This window comes from Ylistrum balloti, unplaced genomic scaffold, assembly GCF_031769215.1.
Source record: "Ylistrum balloti isolate Yb309-2 unplaced genomic scaffold, AGI_CSIRO_Ybal_v1 Utg370260, whole genome shotgun sequence".
In the NCBI taxonomy this organism is placed as follows: Eukaryota; Metazoa; Mollusca; class Bivalvia; order Pectinida; family Pectinidae; genus Ylistrum; species Ylistrum balloti.
Window position 1 is genome coordinate 1,019,120 of NW_026782205.1, and position 19,559 is coordinate 1,038,678.

The 19,559-nt window shown below is 35.6% G+C and overlaps 1 protein-coding gene across 1 annotated transcript; it reads left to right on the forward strand.

Moving 5' to 3' along the window:
- Window positions 1-10,454: 10,454 nt before the first annotated feature.
- On the forward strand, window positions 10,455-16,599 carry LOC132552609 (fibroleukin-like). The gene is made up of 5 exons (XM_060216795.1): window positions 10,455-10,719; window positions 13,425-13,498; window positions 14,287-14,383; window positions 15,902-16,066; window positions 16,343-16,599. Exons 1-5 carry the CDS (start codon window positions 10,455-10,457, stop codon window positions 16,597-16,599), a joined length of 858 nt encoding a protein of 285 aa, XP_060072778.1.
- The last annotated feature ends 2,960 nt before the right edge of the window (window positions 16,600-19,559 follow it).

Genomic DNA, 19,559 nt, shown 5'->3' on the forward strand with positions numbered 1-19,559 from the left:
TTGGGACACATATATTGGTGCATATGCCGTATAATTCTGGAATGGTTGGAAATACACTTCCACTGTTCAATAAGAAATGTCTGCTAAGAATAGATTCAATGATTTGAAACCGATTGTAGTTGCTCAGTTTATTTTGGATCTTGTTTATAACGAGAAAATGCCTTATGAAAAGATGATTTAAAGCATAAACTCTATACAAAGAACGTATTACGTGTTTTGTACTGTACGTTACAGAGTTAAAAAAACTCCAGTTTGTATATATGAGATTCATAACATACATGTCTAAAAACAACAAAACTTCCGTGTTTAACCTCAAATAGACCAAATATTTCTTGTTTCTCAATTGTCTATAAATCTTTCACGTTAGTTGTAAATAAACATGGATACGCTATGTATATTACCGGGATTGGGATGCCATGTAACGTTGCATGTAAAATAAATTTAGCTGTAGGATGGGTCAAAAGAAGTGGGTTGTGTGTGCTTTTAAAGTCTTACGTCAAGTGATGCAAGGGGAGTAACTCTGATAAGTTATCACGCTGACAATAAGATCAGGTTACACAAGACTTGGCTATAACGTTAACCGTGGGGGTGGGGCTGTGGTGGGGGTGGGTGGGGGTGGTGGTTTGGGGGTGGGGCTGTGATGGGGGGTGGGGTGGGGGTGGGGGGGTTTGGGGGGGATTGTTTGGGGTGGGTTGGGGGGGGGGCGAAGGTGGGGGGATCATATGCAATATATTCAAAATGATAGAACATTCCCTACTTACATAATATCCCCGAAACATGACATTTGTATAAACAGAGAATCTCAAAAAGAAATTTGTTGATGATTAAAAAATCATTGATAAAAAATGTATAATTATACCATTACATTGAATTACTGGCAAATAAGAGAAACCTCCAAGACAGTTACGTGTAGTCTAGGAAACCTATCCGTACATACAATCATTTTCAGGAATATCGAGAATTTGTCATTTTTTCAGTGACTGAAAACTCCAACCTTTGAAGTTTGACACGCCACTTCTGATAGAAATTACATTTGCATATATGAAGAGCTTCTATTGGGATTAAAATGATCTGCGCACAGTCACATAGCAGATCATTGAACAGACAGAACAAGTAAAAACAGAGAGTCTTCATCCATGGGCCATTTTCTTGAGTTTTAGAAAAAAAAACCCAAAAAACTCTTGGGTCCCTATGACAGGTTGTAGGTGGAGGAGCATGAGAGACTTTATTTATGACATCATATCCCATGCTTTTGAGACTTTTAGATCACTTACATGGGTCTTTGACATCCCTATCATTGTGGAACTCTCAATCATTCCAGCATGTGATTACATTTGAAAACCATGTTCTATTAAGGTGGACCAGAAATAAATATATAAGGTTTGAAGGCGGACCAGAAATGAATATAAAAGGTTTGAAGGTGGACCAGAAATGAATATAAAAGGATTGAAGGTGGACCAGAAATTGATATATAAGGTTTAAAGGTTGGCCAGAAATAAATACAAAAGGTTTGAAGGTGGACCAGAAATAAGTATAGGGTTCGAAGGTGGGCCAGAAATAAGTATAGGGTTTGAAGGTGGGCCAGAAATAAGTATAGGGTTTGAAGGTGGGTCAGAAATAAGTATAGGGTTTGAAGGTGGGCCAGAAATAAGTATAGGGTTTGAAGGTGGGCCAGAAATAAGTATAGGGTTTGAAGGTTGGCAAGAAATAAATATAAAAGGATTGAAGGTGGACCAGAAATGAATATAAAAGGATTGAAGGTGGGCCAGAAATGAATATAACAAGTTTGAAGGTGGACCAGAAATGAACATAAAAGGATTGAAGGTGGGCCAGAAATGAACATAACAAGTTTGAAGGTGGGCCAGAAATGAACATAAAAGGTTTGAAAGTGGACCAGAAATGAACATAAAAGGTTTGAAGGTGGGCCAGAAATAAGTATAGGGTTTGAAGGTGGGCCAGAAATAAGTATAGGGTTTGAAGGTTGGCAAGAAATAAATATAAAAGGATTGAAGGTGGACCAGAAATGAATATAAAAGGATTGAAGGTGGGCCAGAAATGAATATAACAAGTTTGAAGGTGGACCAGAAATGAACATAAAAGGATTGAAGGTGGGCCAGAAATGAACATAACAAGTTTGAAGGTGGGCCAGAAATGAACATAAAAGGTTTGAAAGTGGACCAGAAATGAACATAAAAGGTTTGAAGGTGGGCCAGAAATGAACATAACAAGTTTGAAGGTGGGCCAGAAATGAACATAAAAGGTTTGAAGGTGGGCCAGAAATGAACATAAAAGGTTTGAAAGTGGACCAGAAATGAACATAAAAGGTTTGAAGGTGGGCCAGAAATGAACATAACAAGTTTGAAGGTGGGCCAGAAATGAACATAAAAGGATTGAAGGTGGGCCAGAAATGAACATAAAAGGTTTGAAAGTGGGCCAGAACATTAATCCGTCAAAATATCTTCCATTACATATCTTTTACTGAGATTTGCTCTTAAATTCTATAAACTCCTTTGTATCGGGTTAACGACATAATTTATAACTTCTCACTTTTAATTAAAAAAACCAAACTTTTAATACGTAGGTCCTTTTCATGTCTGCATTTAATACAGTATCTTAGCAGTAACTTTGACAGTGAGAAATGTTAATGCGTCCGATAGGTATAATCGTCATCATATCCGCAGCATAAAATGGTACATTTTAAAGCTTCGGAACATATTCTGGTTTTCCTTCGTCATATGTTTAGCTTTAATCTAAATATTGTACAAAGTACTTTATAGGAGAAAACATTAAACAGAAATTTTGACTGTTACATAAAGAAAAATCTGACGTGGAAGAAATTTCCTAAAACAGTTCTATTAAGTGATTTAATTATGTTTAGAAATCAGAGACACGACATGAATTTGTCAATGTTGAGATCAGAGACACGACATGAATTTGTCAATGTTGAGATCAGCAGCCACCTTAACATGGTCATAGAAGACGTATAATGATGTAAAGCTAGCGTTTCATATAGTCATACACATCCTACGGTCACACAATATACAGCTACGCCATCCGAATTTTCAATACGCGAGGGAAATATTAAGTACTATTATCGCTAAACAACTTCCTTTTTCAATGATGTGACAACTCGATTGATATCGGGTACATTTTCATATAGAAATGCCTATTCGATCTTTTGTCACTTGGTCGTAAGTCGTTTCAACTGCTACACGCAGAATGTGGCTGACATTTCCATGGTGTTCGGTTTTGAAAAATGTTGGCCCGTATTCTTGTAAATAGAAGTCGCTCGAGGGTTAAGGGAAGTAACTCGTACTTAACAATTTACACCATTAATCAGGACAATATCATAAGACAAAAATATGATAAAATCATAGTAATACTTACGTTTGAGATTGTGCTAATAAAACATGTTTTAAATTGTAAAATATTTTTCAAATTTGATGTCATATGCGTATATAATGTTTGACAACCATGCTCTGTTTACACAAACATCTGTGAAATTACCCTTAACCCACCCCCTCTTTTACACGTCTGGTCAAGGAAACTCCGGTTTTCTTTCAAACTAAGTAGGGCTATTTTTTTAGAACTGCTTTCATTATAAGATGTAGTAACTAGTACAAAAAGCCCAGGAACTGTCATGAACTTTCCATCTTGTAACTAGTTAAACGATAGTGAGTAGATTTTGTAGGTGTTGCTCAGTGAATTTTGAGTCAAGGGTACAGATGGTTGACTCTGTATTGTTTCACGACGTGTGGATGAATGAGTCCTTGGGTGTTGACTCACTGTGTTGTTTCATGACGTGTGTTAAGAGTTTGTACAGGGTGAACTATGAATTCCGTGACTATTTCAAATTGCAATAAAAGTTTTGAAACAATTCAACCAAGTAAAATAAAATATATCATTCTAATATACACACAAATATGTTTTCAACGAAATTATATAAATTATGGTAAATGCGAGCGTAGTGTCACCACTGATGTATTCCTTTGTGGTAAACAAATGTCGCAAAATGTTTAGCGAAAATATTTATTTAACCTAAATTTAATTTAAAGAACTCTTCCTGCCTTGAATACTGTATTTGTTGTGTTCCTAACTAGTACATTACGTTTCATTTGTCCTGGTTTTTTTCGGGTCATATACTGATCGCTATGTCTCATTCAAACATACTCTGTTGTCTGCACACGTGCTGAAGCGTCTTGGTGAGCGAGACTATTTGTTTCTATGTCCGCCATGTTGCTATTCACCATAGGCGCAAAGCATTACTGGGAATTCAACTTAAGTGTCACAACTATAAGACTGATAGTATACATGTGTGACATTTATTATGTTTATGGTTTCTTACGATCACTATGATATCAATATGAAACAGGCACTGCCTAAAAGCGAGCGTAAGTTCTTCTTCTCGAAAACAATGCATCATCATGATCAGGCGGTGGCTTGATGACAAAGTTGTAACACACTTGTCTTTCACCTCGCCGTCCGGGGTTCGATTACCTGAAGGAATACGAGTTTTCTCCCATAGTTAGACCCTTCGTGTGGTTACAACAAGTGTAATTTTTATTAGTTGGAATGATTAAGTTTTCATATGTAAATAAGTCATGCACATATAACCATACAACATGAAGACAAAGAGAACAAAAGACAACAAGATAACGCAAAGTTTGACATTATCCCAGCGCCCCGCAGTTTAAAAAGAAGACACACAATCATATGTATATGTTAATATTACAACAAGTTTAATGTTTTGTTGTTATCTTTTAGTATTCCGTACAAAGTATTGATATTGAGAACTTCTACTAGAGTACTAGCTTGATGCCTGTACACAGTTTTGAGTAACAGGTAATTACCTAGGAAGGTTTAAGGGAACTGGTCTGACATACACTGAACTTTGTGATTTAGCCTATCTGTTTTCATAGTAACAGAAAAATTAAACTACTTGTTTAATCAGTGTAAAAAGTTTTGAGCAATTTTCTTAAACGTTTCAGGGCATTGGGCCAGAAAAACTGAAATTTGTGATGAGGGCTATCTGTTTCTATGGAAATAAAAAATGTGTTAATAAAGTCTTTGACAACATATCTAGTCTACAAAAATCGAAAAATTCCACATTCGAAGGCGATACAATGATGATTTGTTTGTGATTGGAGACCATGTCAAATCAATAGACCTATGTTAGCATTTCTTTTTTAAATATTTTAAATGCTCTTGTTCGAAACAAATAGAAAAAATGCCATGAGAGCTCCCATCCAATTCAGAAAGATAAAGAAAATGATAACATGCCCAGAAGTGCATTCGATCCAAGAACCTTTGGAGCTGAGAGCAGAGATCTCACCAGTGTGCTAGCATTATGTTATTGATTTCGCATCAATTAATTGTTTAGTTTGAAATTTCAATCTCTCTTCCAGAAACGAAAACCCAACCCTGTATGTCTCTTTAAACTTAGTTATTATGTTAATCGAATTTACACTTGAAGTTGAACACAAGGGACAATCGTCGAGTGTCTTTCGATCACTTTAGATTTGCCTTAGTCACCTCCTAGTTTAGTCCCTTGATATCACTGACGTGTGCTATAAGGACAAAACTTTTGTACGATGCGGTTTAATTAATGATTTGGGTAGACACTGTGTGATTCCTTCATTTTTATTATGGGTGTTTTTCAATTGTGTGTCTTTTGTATAATCTTCATAGAAACCTGCTTGATAAATGCTACAAATGACATACATATGTAATTTGCTAGGAGAAAAAAGGATCGTGACCGTTTTGATGATCAACAATCAACAACTATGGTATCGTGAAAGATGCGATATCAAACATTGTCTAATTTCCTCTTTTGATAAAAACAAAAAAACAAACCAAGCAAACAAAACAAAACGATGATAATGTGGTGTTCGAGCTTTTGGAGTCGAGTCGAGAATGGAGAGCTTACCACTATTCTACCGTTACCATACATACGATGAAGTAAAACATTTTGAAATCTTATTCTATATCGAATTCCTTCCAAATATGCAATGCAAAACTGATGCAAAGAAAACCAAAGAGAACAATCATGTGGCCAGTATTTTGAGGAGGTTTTAAGATGCATATTATTGAATAATTATGCTAACGTCGCAAACAAAATTTACAAATCAACGAACACTGCACCCTGCTCCCTACATATAACATTCCTCCAAATAACATAATATACATTACACAAGACTGATCTCTTTCTATTTTGAGTATTTATTCGTTATTTTTCTGTAAGTGAACGCTAAATGTTATAAGAAAGATAACGTGTATTAAGTTTGTGTTTTACATTTCTTTCTGAATTATGTATAACCGTTTCGAAAGCTTATCCTGGGATTAAACATTAATTACTGGCTAGACACTTATCATTCAATAAAAAATAAACAAGTTCATTTGAACATGTTACAGCGCTGTTAAGATAAAATCTTTAAAAAAATTAATAGATAATAAGTAAATCAACATTTCTCGATATTCCAATCACCTGGAAATTAAAAACTAAGCTTTCTCTCCCCTGTTGATTACTTTTATAATACCTATTTCCTGATCAAGCAGAGAGCGGTGAAATCCAGTTATCATATTTTGGCAAATTAAGACATTGTGACGTTTGAAGGTCCCCTTTTGAGGCAAAAACACGCCCACCGTCCTCCCTTTGGTGTATTTCTCATACGGGATTTATGAAATAGTTTGCGTGGGTGTAGAATCATTGGCATACATGGTGCTATTTCCCTCAGTATTTTATGATTTTAACTGTCTGTTTTTTATACCGTGACTGTTTACCAAGTTCAAATTAAGTGCCTGTACCCAGATTAGAGTTTCTCCATATCAGGAGCCTTCATATTCTAGTACACTATTGGCATATGTATCGAACACAGAACATCTTGTTGAAACATTGAAATTAATTTCTCTTCAATTTACTATTAATTGCGAATAAAGCTTTCCTGTCCTAGTAAGCAACACCTTTCTGTGTTACATTGAATTTTCCGTTGGAATTCATCAACATACTAAAATAATTGAATTCATTATCTATTTAATTTTTTTGGTTGTTATATGTCCATTTTTCTACATCTCTCATGTTCCCACCATTTCGAAATATGATAATCTTAGTTTTGGAGACATTGAATTTTAACTTCCATTCTAAGCTGTATACACACTTTGTTATCCGCAAACATAAGTAAAAATAAGTAAAAGGAGACAATACGGAAACCATCACAATACACACAGATAATAATTTGCTACCGACATTGTTGACTTACGTATCAGTGATCCTACGCGTGATTATTTCTGCTACATGCGCATTTATATTAGATTGAAGAACAGATTGGTGTTGTTTTCATTTTGATAGAATACGCTATTCGCTGGAGAAAACTAATAAAATACTAAAATATATATTGACATTTTGTTTTGACTATTTTAACAGGACAATGCTGTTATAAATTTGATATTCAATCAATAAATAACTAAATGATTGCTTGAAGAAGATAACCATACCTCCATCCCTAATTTTCACTGGAATTACAAACTTACAGTAATAAAATGAATGATCTTTATTTCTTGTTGGCTCGGATGGAAGCGCGCTAGGGGTCTTAGTGTGGGAGGAAACCGGAGTACCCGGGGCAAACCCACGTGTTCGGGCAGGTGACCCCATACCTTTTCACATCCTTTCCGGGCGTTACCACTGCGCCACCCGACAACCTGGTATATCAATATCATCTTCCTCTGTGATCCAACATTCCGTTAAACAAATTATATCCTTACTTTGAATTATTCTACAAAATTAAGGTTTGTCTAATTTGCTACACATTTCTACTCCAATGTGCCTTGATATAAACCGAAGGTAGCCTCTCTCCCGCGCATTCCTACCTGTTCACATTGGTATCGGAATTATGGAGAGGTTGATTGGTGTTGGGGGCCACAGTTCAGATGTTGCTGATGTCGCTCGATCGAAGGTTTCTATGTGTGTCGACCCTGTCGCGTTTGATGACCGCGCCATGACTGTAGATATAATATAAAGGTCGTCAATGTTTTAGATGAGTTTTCTGACCAGACACACAGGGCTATGGGAGGGAGCGTTAGTAAAGGCTGACAGCGGTTTGGATTGGCGAGGTACAGCTGAGCTATGAGCATGATCCTGATGTGGAGTATTTCCGTTGAGCAAATTCTAGTCTCAATGTAACATCCGCACCCTTCAAATGTTGCATCACTGACACTATGCGGGGAAATAGTTTCAAACCAAAACGTAGCATTCTTCACTAATAATTTTCATTTTAAAACAACTTTCATACAATCTGGTTTTGAGTTATAATTTTATAATATTTTACAATGTTCTAAACTATTATGCTAGTCCTTCTACATCATTGGTCTTGTGTCTCTTTTCCTCTAATTATCCAGTCTATTGTGAAAATATGTAGTTTTTTTGTTTAGATAACATTTGATGGATATAACTTATGTATAGTTTGGATCAACGTTAATGGTGAATAATTTTCCAAAAAAAGTTTCACTTTCTCTTATAAATGACATGATGATGACGACGTCACTATGAAAATTTGACATGGTCGCCCTCGGTCAATGTTTCTTTCTACCAGGTTAATATAACAACACATTGCTCTCGTCAAAGGTCCATAATTGATACATAATACTCTAAGCAAGTTAGTGGACTTTCAATTCATTTATTTAAGATCGTTTTGGTATCAGCACAATAGTAAGAACACATAGTAAATGTCTACCTATACTTGAAATATTGACCAAGTTTTTGATCACGGATTTTGGATTTGGGTTTTAACCTTAAATCAAAATAAAATGATGAATATAATGAATAACATATATTGATGTGAAGCACGTGCTTTGGTGACGTTTGCTCATCTGAAAGGTTATATAGTTCACGTAACTTAAAAATTGTCGGCACTCAAATTAAGTTCATTATTTGTTTCTGTTGGAGGATTTGGACAAAGTAACTCCTGTATGAACATCATTGTGTTCGATGTACTGTTGAAAGATACATTTTCTTCAGATACATAGGAAAGGAGGATGAATATAATTATGAATGGATGGTTAATCCGGTGGTTGTTCGGTCTGCTTTAAACATACATGTATTTACCTTACAGGAGTTGACTACATGAAATGAATGAATGTTCTTTAGCCCTTGACGTTGCCATACTTTTGAAAATTTTTGACAGTTTGTCTCTTTTAACGTTATCACGGATAGTCAATATTTTCATGGTTTACTAAGTCATCCGGCAATGCACCCTATTACAATGCATATATCACACACGTGTTCCCAGTAAAATTACATCAACAGTCAAAGGTCATATCACGTCATATTTAGTGCTCGTCGTATCACTAACAAGCGCATCGCCTGAAAATTCAGATTTCTGTTTTTGAATAACGAATAATTTGAACACAGCTTACTTAATGTGTTTTCTGAGAAAGGCAATTATTGTTAGATTTAAAAAAAAAAATTGAAAATTCAAAGGAGTACGTTACATGTCAACAACTACAAAACCAGCAGGCATACCATTGAACATCTAAATGATGTAGAGGACTATAGCCTCATTATCAACCGATTCATAATAGCTGATTTCCAAACTGAATAGTACTTACACAATATCAAAAAATCTAATATTCAAGGCATTGTCATTCTTCACAATATCGTTCTGAGAACAAGTGCCCATACATTTATATTGAGATGAAAGTTATTGTCCGTTTATTGAGTTATTAAATATTCACCACTTTTATACGTGACCGTAACAATAGATATTTATCAATCGTGAAAAAGTTGATAACCTACAGCTTCTAGATTGACAGTTTTGTAATTACACTTAGAACTGGACAGATTCTGTATCAGAAATTCTGCATTTACCTTTACCAATTTCATCTTTGCTCAACTATATTTTGATACTATACGCTTTGTATTTTTTACACGTCTAATAACTCATTATTAGTTAATCAGAAATGTCATCGTAAACATTTGCGAAAAATAAATTCCAGACAGGTTGGTCCAACCAAAATTATATTAGTCCTTTACATTACCATGTGTCATGTATCATGTTTTCAGAGACCTCAAAGATAATGTCTATTGCCGGATATTTAATCAAATAACCGGTGATATGATCTGGTGATATATAGGTATCAATTAAACATTCACTGTTGTTGTGTGGATGACTGAACTAAAATACAATGGAAATATCAACACGCTGCCATAGTCATAAATTATAAGTAAGTATCAGAAGATCATGTATCAACATAATGAAAATACAAAATCGATTACCCATAGTTCAACTGAAAATCTGTCATCACGTTGCGGCACGCTTCCGCAACTCTGTCTGGAGTATATATACTTTGAAAAGACGCTTCTAATTGTTGTAGATGCGTTGCTAGTAGCACTGACAAATACTTTTAAATTCTAGAACATGTTGGTCTAGGACAACACAATGAAGCTACATCATGTTTTTTACATGTATATGTACTGTGTGAATTGTTTTGTTACGCCGAGTAAGTATTTTCATGTTGGAAACGGTAACGTGAATGAAGCGACACTTCTGACGACCTCAAGCAGCAGCCATGCTCTCCTCTACTGCGCTAAAGAGTGCGAGGACCCAAGGTGTATGTCATTTAGGTACAGTGCTGACACTAAACTGTGTAGCATATTTTCCAGTGTACTCTCTGTTTCATCTGGGTCCATTAATACCGATGACAAGTATTTCCAGAAGGCAAGTGGAGGTAAGTTGAGAGAAAGTGAAATGTGAGATTCGTTTTTTACTTTATTGAGATAGAGAGGGAAAAAGTCAATGAAGTATTCATTTTGAGAAATTCCACAATAAACATTACTATTAACAATGTATATTAAATTGATAACTAATTCAAAAGTAATTGACCTTGTTACATTTTCATTATTTCTTTCCGTTATCCATTTCGTTGTTTAATTTTTTTTTAATTTTTTCATTCGATATACATTTGATCATTCATAAGCGATATATAAGATATTTAAAAATATTAACTTATCATTAAATACACACACGCAATTTCCCGACAATATCCGACAAACAGGTTTACCAGAATCGTCAATTTACCCATAGATGTTCATTGTTTTCGGTAGAAATTTGCTCATTTGTAATATGTTTTTCGTAGAAAAGACGATTTGTTAGGACCGCTTGTCTACAATTCGTTAAACATCTAAAGTTAGATATAAATAATATTAATCATATACATAGGGAAGAAAAAAAATCAACTGAGTTTTAGACATTGGTATACTTGACAAAGAAAAAAAAGAGAAGATAAGGAGTTGTGTAATTGGCCAATACATGTATTTCTGTTTAAGACAGAAACGTACCGGGACCGCGATGGCTAAGTCGAAGGTACCAGGGTGTGGGAGGAGTCAGTGTTGTCATTTATGCTGTTAAGAGACGTATCCACTACCTACTTGTCCAAGAAACCACGCCCCAAAATGACCGTGGCTTTTAACGGGGCGATTAAGTAGGGAAATGTTTCCATAATTGTTAGAAAAAAGTTAAGAGACTGAGGTAGGGGCTCTATGAATAAGATCAGAAAACTAAATAATTAGAGCATGTGATGCTGATAAAACCTGCAAAATTTAAAAGAAATATGATGAAAAATATGGAAATCTCCAGAGCTGTCAAACATTTTTCTTTGGCTGTACAAAGGGCACACATTGCCAAGTGAATATCACGTTTCAAAACCAATGAAGTGTCCTGTAGGAAGTAAAAAATCGGACCAACGCCTTCTGGGGCTCATAAGAAGCCAAGAAGGCGACTGCGGAGAATCGAAAAGACCAAATGGGGAAGTAATTTAATCTAAACAATTCAATATATGTAAATTTCATAAGTTTCAGTATTGAATAATTTCAAAAGAACGTCAAGTATATGGGTATGAATGAAAACGCAGAATGCAGGTCACAGGGAACTTAAAGTCTCCTAAAAATGTCTATCTACCTGCAGTCTGGTTCACTTGTTCCTCTACTTATTTTCATATTAGAATTTAAAAAATATATGGTATATAGAGAGTACGTAGTCAGTGTCTGAATATATCAGCTGTAGTTTTGATGAGGGTGCAGAAAAACAAAAGTGGCATGCCTTTGGCGAGGTACTTTCGTATTTCTGTAACGAGCCAAAATAAGCAGTTAATATTTTAAGACACTGAACATATGTCTTATTTATCCGGCAACACCGACTGAAATTTTACACTATCGAAACTTAAGCAGTTTGTTAGACCTAATCAGTCTTTGTTTTCCTGACATTTGGTATGAAGCTGAAGTGCTCCTGATGACGTCGTCAAATTAATTTCTGCAATATAGAAATATAGATCCACTGTTCTATAGATATTAAAATCAATTTCATTAATTTTAAAGGTGTTTTAAACAAATGAGATTTAAACGGTTATTCATAATTTGAAACGGATCATTGAAGTTGAATACAACAGAAATTTGTGTGGTAGATAAATACAAGATAGCTTTCATTGAATCAATGAATCCAAATAGCATTATGCGTAAAAATACTTTATGGTGTTTTGTGTCTAATGGAAAGTCCAAATTGACATAGCACTTGTTGTGGAAAATATTGATTGTTCTATGTAGGTCAGCTATACAGTGTCACAAAAATTGGGTATGTCGATACGAAATCAAAATAGTCTGTTATGCTTTTAACGATTTGACAAGTTTCACTATATGTCCAATGATTCATTGGCTGTTCGTTAACCAATTACAATACAATTCCTGATGCTTGATGGCGACAAACATCATTTATATATATAATAAAGAGAAAACTTTCACATACTAGTGAAAAGGGGTTTCTGAACAACGGGATTCATACATTTATAAATATTTATGTTTACATTTATATGTTTACATTGGTAGGAATGTGTACTATTTAATCATAGTTATTCCAAGTGAAACAAAATCAAGAAACAGTCATTTCGTTAACATATGATCCTAACTATGAATGTATTTTGTAATTACATGTCACAGATAGATATATTGATAATAGGTGAATTAATAATGATAGCAATACTGTCTATCAGGTAAAAACGTAGTTCAAAGATCTGCATTATTCATGAAGTGTTTATTCCAGTAAATATCACATATCATCATAATATAATAAATTAAAATGGCACATAACAATAGCTTTTGTCACGTATGATCTATTGATGTTTGGAAGCAGCTTGCTTTCAATAGAGGTCCTAAATAACACAAAAGCGATGCTACAATGATACACCATCATATATCCCTTATGAAGAGTTTTTTGACAGGTTGTCAAAATAATATGTAATTAGTAAACAGTAGTATAGGAATTAACCTTTAAATAATCTATGATTTGGAAAATTTTTTGTTGCGAACGTATTAAATGGTAGAACTGGTCTGTTGTGTAAAAATACAAAAAGCCTGTATAATTGTTACTGTTATGCTTTTGCAGTCATTAATTGTGCTCCGATCAACGTTTACGGGAAATTGGCAAAATGTAATCGTTTCAACTCCGAAAGCTGGACGGTAAGTGTGAGATAAAAGATTACATTATTATTATACTTTTAATTTGTTGAAACCTCAATGTTCGTTGTATTTTACACAAAGTCTGTAGACTGCATCTATCCAACAATTGAATCGAGATAGATTATCAGAATACATGTTATTTTCCATTTTCGTGTCAAATCCATCAATGTGATCCATCTGAATTCTGAATGAGCAAAAAATCCTTCGCAGTACACAAGAATCTTTACACTCTTATTGCCCTTTGTTATTTTTCATACTTAAATTTTGTCACCTTCGGGAAGCATAACCCGTCTCTGACTACCGTGTAAAGTGTACCCGTCTCTGACTACCGTGTAAAGTGTACCCGTCTCTGACTACCGTGTAAAGTGTACCCGTCTCTGACTACCGTGTAAAGTGTACCCGTCTCTGACTACCGTGTAAAGTGTACCCGTCTCTGACTACCGTGTAAAGTGTAACCGTCTCTGACTACCGTGTAAAGTGTACCCGTCTCTGACTACCGTGTAAAGTGTACCCGTCTCTGACTACCGTGTAAAGTGTAACCGTCTCTGACTACCGTGTAAAGTGTACCCGTCTCTGACTACCGTGTAAAGTGTAAGTCAACAAAAATGCTTATAGTAGATCAGTAAGAAAATTCTGTAATAAAAAAATCTCATTTATAACCATTTAACCCAAACCATTTCAAACATTCAAATATTTGCAACATACTAATCTATTTGCTTTTGTTCTGGTGTTCTTTTTATAAAAATGATCATAAATATCTAATCGATGTTGAATTTTCAACTGTACAGATTGTACAAAGGAGGTATGATGGGACGCTGACTTTCGACAAAACATGGAACGAGTTCAAAGCAGGATTTGGAGATCTTGACGGAGAATATTGGATTGGTAGGTTGTAGTCGTTGAAAATCATTTTATTCCTGACTGATAAAATGCTGTAAAGTTACTGAAATATGGGACAATGAGGTTGAGTCTTGAAATTCAAAATTATGTTTTTTAGATATACCACACACAAATTACACAGGCAACTTATATTCGAGCCATAGAGTCTCTGCACAGGTCAACTGGCGCTTATAAGGTCGTGCGAGGTAGTCAAGACTAAACTGGGAACAGACCTGGTGGTAGATGTATGTCTAACTATTCTCCGGATCCACTCATGGAGTGGAATACAGACCAAAAGCCTGTCTGACCAACCTCTGTGGCACACAATTGACAGAAAAGTATTGCGCCATTCAGACTAGTATTACCATTCACCCGTTGCAAATGTATGGTTACGATCATGTGCTTTTGTTTGTATCGTGTTGGCCGTAACTTTGGTTTACACATATGGTAAGAGCTGGTTCCGTATAATGATTCAGCTCTTGCAATTATCTGACAGGCATTATTGCTGTTAAAACACATACCATCATAACAGACAAACATGCACACATGAGAAGAAAACAGATCTTGACTGTGCTCTCGATCACTTTGGATTATTTTCAGTCGTCCCCTAGGCTAGAAGGACAAAACAGCTGTATAATGCTTGTTTGACTCTACTGTATGTAACCTGAAGTAAAATTCAGATAAAATTACAACACTTTCTCTTTCCTGAGAGAAATTGATAGAGATTATCAACTTTAAAACTAACACCGTTGATACGAGATAGCGGAGTTCATCACGTGACTTCTCGGACCCTCGTTTTAACCCACTGTTTTGGTATGATTTCTTAACATGCACAATTATGTCATTAGCCAAAACTTTATTTGCCAGTCATGTTTCAATGTAAAACGACCTTTCGTTTCACACTATACGCGTAACAAAGCGATGTATTTGAACTAATCTGAATCTAACGGTGCATGCTTAAAGACATTGTTTACACTCTCCGAACGACAATCGTATGGATTAGTGTTGGGTCGATCCTTATTTTTATTTTAATTTTTTGGCGTTGTTAATAAAGTAGTTATGTAAACTTTAATATATAATGCTTAAAGACTGCATATAAATCGGACAAGTCAAAGCTTTTAACAAAATCATATTTAAAACAAAGCAGATGAAATGAGGAAAAGGTAGTATTACAAATTTGTTAACTGAGACAACATAGTACCATTAAATACACAAGGAACAAGTAAGTCGAGATCGTCATAGCGAGTATTCTTCGTCAATCTACATATCTCATGATCCTGTCAACAACTCCAAGAAATTCGCAAATACAAAACAAAAACATAGATGAAAATAATGAACCACGTGTAAAGTGTTGTGTTTAGTGGTTACAGAAACTCGTGTACCAATGATGTACCACGTATAATTGATCATGAGTAAGTGTATTTACGATAAGCGTACAAAATAAGCCCCAAAATCAAGGAATTAAACATACACTATGATACTTTTTCTGTTGATTTGACCTTTAAATCATAATTTGTATCCAAGGTAACGAAGCCTTACACCTCCTAACACAGGGAAGCAAACAAATCGCCATGTTTGTTTTGGAAGATTGGAATGGTGTTGAAAAATACGCTCAATACGACAACTTCTACATATCTTCAGAAACAGACAAATACAGGCTAACGGTCTCTGGCTATAGTGGTACAGCAGGTAGGTCACGTGATTTTACACACCTTGCTATTTTAAACTGACATTTTTTACAGCTGATACGTCGCGTGATTTTTTGTCATATCATTATGACCTAATTGAGGGATTTAAACTATTATCGATAAGTTGTTTTATTTGTACATGTAAAATTTACCGGAAAGGAAAGGTAAATTTCAAAGATGTTAAATCTAATCTAGGAAAGTTGGATATGTTGTAGTTTTTACCAACCGACATGATCCTTTGATTATTTGTCTCGGGTTGTTTTCCATTATCAAACAGGTGATTGTTTGTCATTCCATAACGGATATCAATTTTCGACCAAAGACAGCGACAATGATGTTCTTTCTGGCAATTCCTGTTCTCGGGAATACGATGAAACGGGTTTCTGGTTTCATCAATGTCACGCATGTAACATCAACGGAGTATATGTGACGGATAATGGAGCTGAAGAAACACATGCCCTTATTTGGAGAACATTTTCTGAACGATATCAACCAATGAAGAAATCGAGAGTGATGCTTCGATCTGCACTGTAATCAACACCTCGTATACGCCATGACCGACAGTGATATACTTCAAAGTAATACCAATCACCGAGGCAATGACTTTATAAAAACTTGATTTGAACATGTAATTTATGTATTTACATGGAATAGTAAACAGAAATGAATTAAGATGAAATTTATGTAGGTATTTTGTTCTCATGAATGAATTTAGAACCTGACATTAAGTGTATTTTTGTAACCATTTTTCATGGCCTTCTTGAAATAAATTCTCATTCTGGCTCAATCATGCGGAAATAAAGCCACGTTGTACTTCAAATATAAAATCTTATTGTGACTAGACGTTTAAAAGTTTGTTTACAAAGCCAAATTTCTGCACAACATGACCTACTGTAACCGAAGTGAGATTGATACTATTTATTTAACTTCTTTCCTCTTTGTAACCAAGTTTAAACAACTCATCCTTTGTTGACATATAAATGTATCGTAACTTGATACCATTTACAAAACATGGAACCAGTTGGTGTGGTCTTTTCCGAATTTTAATTCGATCAATCGAACGAACGTAAATACCATTGACATTGTATGCATACGAAGTTAACTATATATTCTGATTCTATATTATCACATGGACAGATAAGGTAACTTCTTTCAGAAACATCAAGAAACATGTCAACATACTTTTAATGCAAACTCAAATTCAATAGAACTAGGGCAAAATATGAACAAACGAAAGATCTAAACAGAGAGAGACGTCTGAAAATAAACAAGGCGAATAACACTTAATGTTCCTAAAGAGTATGCGTCTTCTGCTTTATCGACGACACCCGCCTTGTAAACCTTGTGATCAGTTCAATTAAGTAATTGTACGTTCTCAAATAAGAGCAAAGTGTACAACAACAGAACCAACAGGCAAACTAACGAGCTTCAAACACGTCGAGCTTGATATCGCACAAAGAAATAGAATATTTCTCAATGAGATCACTATGATGAACATAAAACTTCACCATAATTTTCATTAACCTGCATCTTTTGAAAACCTGTGTTACGGGTTTTCCCGTCAGTTAACGACCTCTCACACAAAAACATGTCATTACCATAGGTTGGGGATGCAGGGAAGTGCGACCAAGAAATGGAAAATTACCACTATTGGTTTTAATGTAGGAAAAGATCGAAGTAAGCGGCTGATGTAGACGAATCTGTCGTGTCCTTGATTTCCAGTTCTGGTGGATAAATTCAACCTCGTATGAAAACAAAAAGAAAGTCTTTCATTTTAAAAAGGATATGATGGTATATAGAGTGTAAAAATCAAATGCTCTTATCAAATAAATGTTTTAGAATAGGGTGTTGAAGATTGGTCAAAGGCTCTGCAGATTTTTTAAAATCCACTTATAATTAACTCCACTGCTTGAGTAAACAGTAGCACAAAAAGGCTAACATAGATTTGAAAGTGCTAAGAATGCGGGTACATGTAAGTAGGTTTGACAAAGGACAATGTCTTAAATTACGAGGAGATTTTTTCTATATCTTCAAGTTTCTGATGAGAAATCGTGTAAAGGTAGCCACATTTTTATGTTGGAGATAACAGACATGATCGATGTTTTGACACACCTATTACTAAGACGGGATGAGAGAGTCTTGTTGCAAAATATATCAATTTCTATTTCGCGTCTGTTAAAACCAAGAAATGATATGTATTTGAAGCTAGTCTGTGTTAGTCAGTGCACCAACATAACTACAATACATGCACAGAACAGACTCCTCATCCCACAAAACTTGCCCATCTTTTCGATTCACACCAAGCCTTCATATTTTAATAACAAGTATTTAGTTGAGGTGGATTGAAATCGATAATTACCATGGATACTGAAAATTCTTATTTTCTTACTTTGTCCTTTACGAATATTCACCTAAAATTTTCGTTCATTATGTCATACGTTTGATTTTGTTTAGGTTTACATGTTTCAAACTTACTTATCGAATTTCGGACATCTAAGTGAAGGACGAGGGTGTTGAAATATTGTTCACAGTTAGCCAGTGCGCCTATACATGGATAGCCAGTGCTCCTACACATTGATAGCCAGTGTGCCTAAACATTGATAGCCAGTGAGCCTACTTATTGATAGCCAGTGAGCCTACACATTGATAGCCAGTGCGCCTACACATTGATAACCAGTGAACCTACACAGTGATAGCTAGTGCGATAGCCAGTGCGCCTACACATTAATAGCTAGTGCGCCTACACATTGATAACCAGTGCGATAGCAAGTGCGCCTACATATTGATAGCCAGTGCGTCTACACATTGATAGCCAGTGCAATAGCCAGTGCGCCTACACATTGATAGCCAGTGAGCATACACATTGATAGCCAGTGCGCCTACACATTGATAGCCAGTTAGCCTACACATTGATAGCAAGTTCGCCTACACATTGATAGCCAGTGCGCCTACACATTAATAGCCAGTGCAATAGCCAGTGCGCCTACACATTGATAACCAGTGCGCCTACACATTGATAGCCAGTGAGCCTACACATTGCTAGCCAGTGCAATAGCCAGTGCGCCTACACATTGATAGCCAGTGCAATAGCCAGTGCTCCTACACATTGATAACCAGTGCACCTACACATTGATAGCCAGTGCGCCTACACATTGATAACCAGTGCGATAGCAAGTGCGCCTACATATTGATAGCCAGTGCGTCTAAACATTGATAGCCAGTGCAATAGCCAGTGCGCCTACACATTGATAGCCAGTGAGCATACACATTGATAGCCAGTGCGCCTACACATTGATAGCCAGTTAGCCTACACATTGATAGCAAGTTCGCTTACACATTAATAGCCAGTGCAATAGCCACTGCGCATACACATTGATAGCCAGTGCAATAGCCAGTGCGCCTACATATTGATAGCCAGTGCGTCTACACATTGATAGCCAGTGCAATAGCCAGTGCGCCTACACATTGATAGCCAGTGCAATAGCCAGTGCGCA

Excerpts from the sequence above, each read along its gene's own strand:
- LOC132552609 (XM_060216795.1), top strand. The coding sequence starts at position 10,455 with ATGTATATGTACTGTGTGAATTGTTTTGTTACGCCGAGTAAGTATTTT. Across the intron at positions 14,384-15,901 it reads TGACGGAGAATATTGGATTG|GTAACGAAGCCTTACACCTC; the intron begins GTAGGTTGTAGT and ends TTTGTATCCAAG. Across the intron at positions 16,067-16,342 it reads TGGCTATAGTGGTACAGCAG|GTGATTGTTTGTCATTCCAT; the intron begins GTAGGTCACGTG and ends ATTATCAAACAG.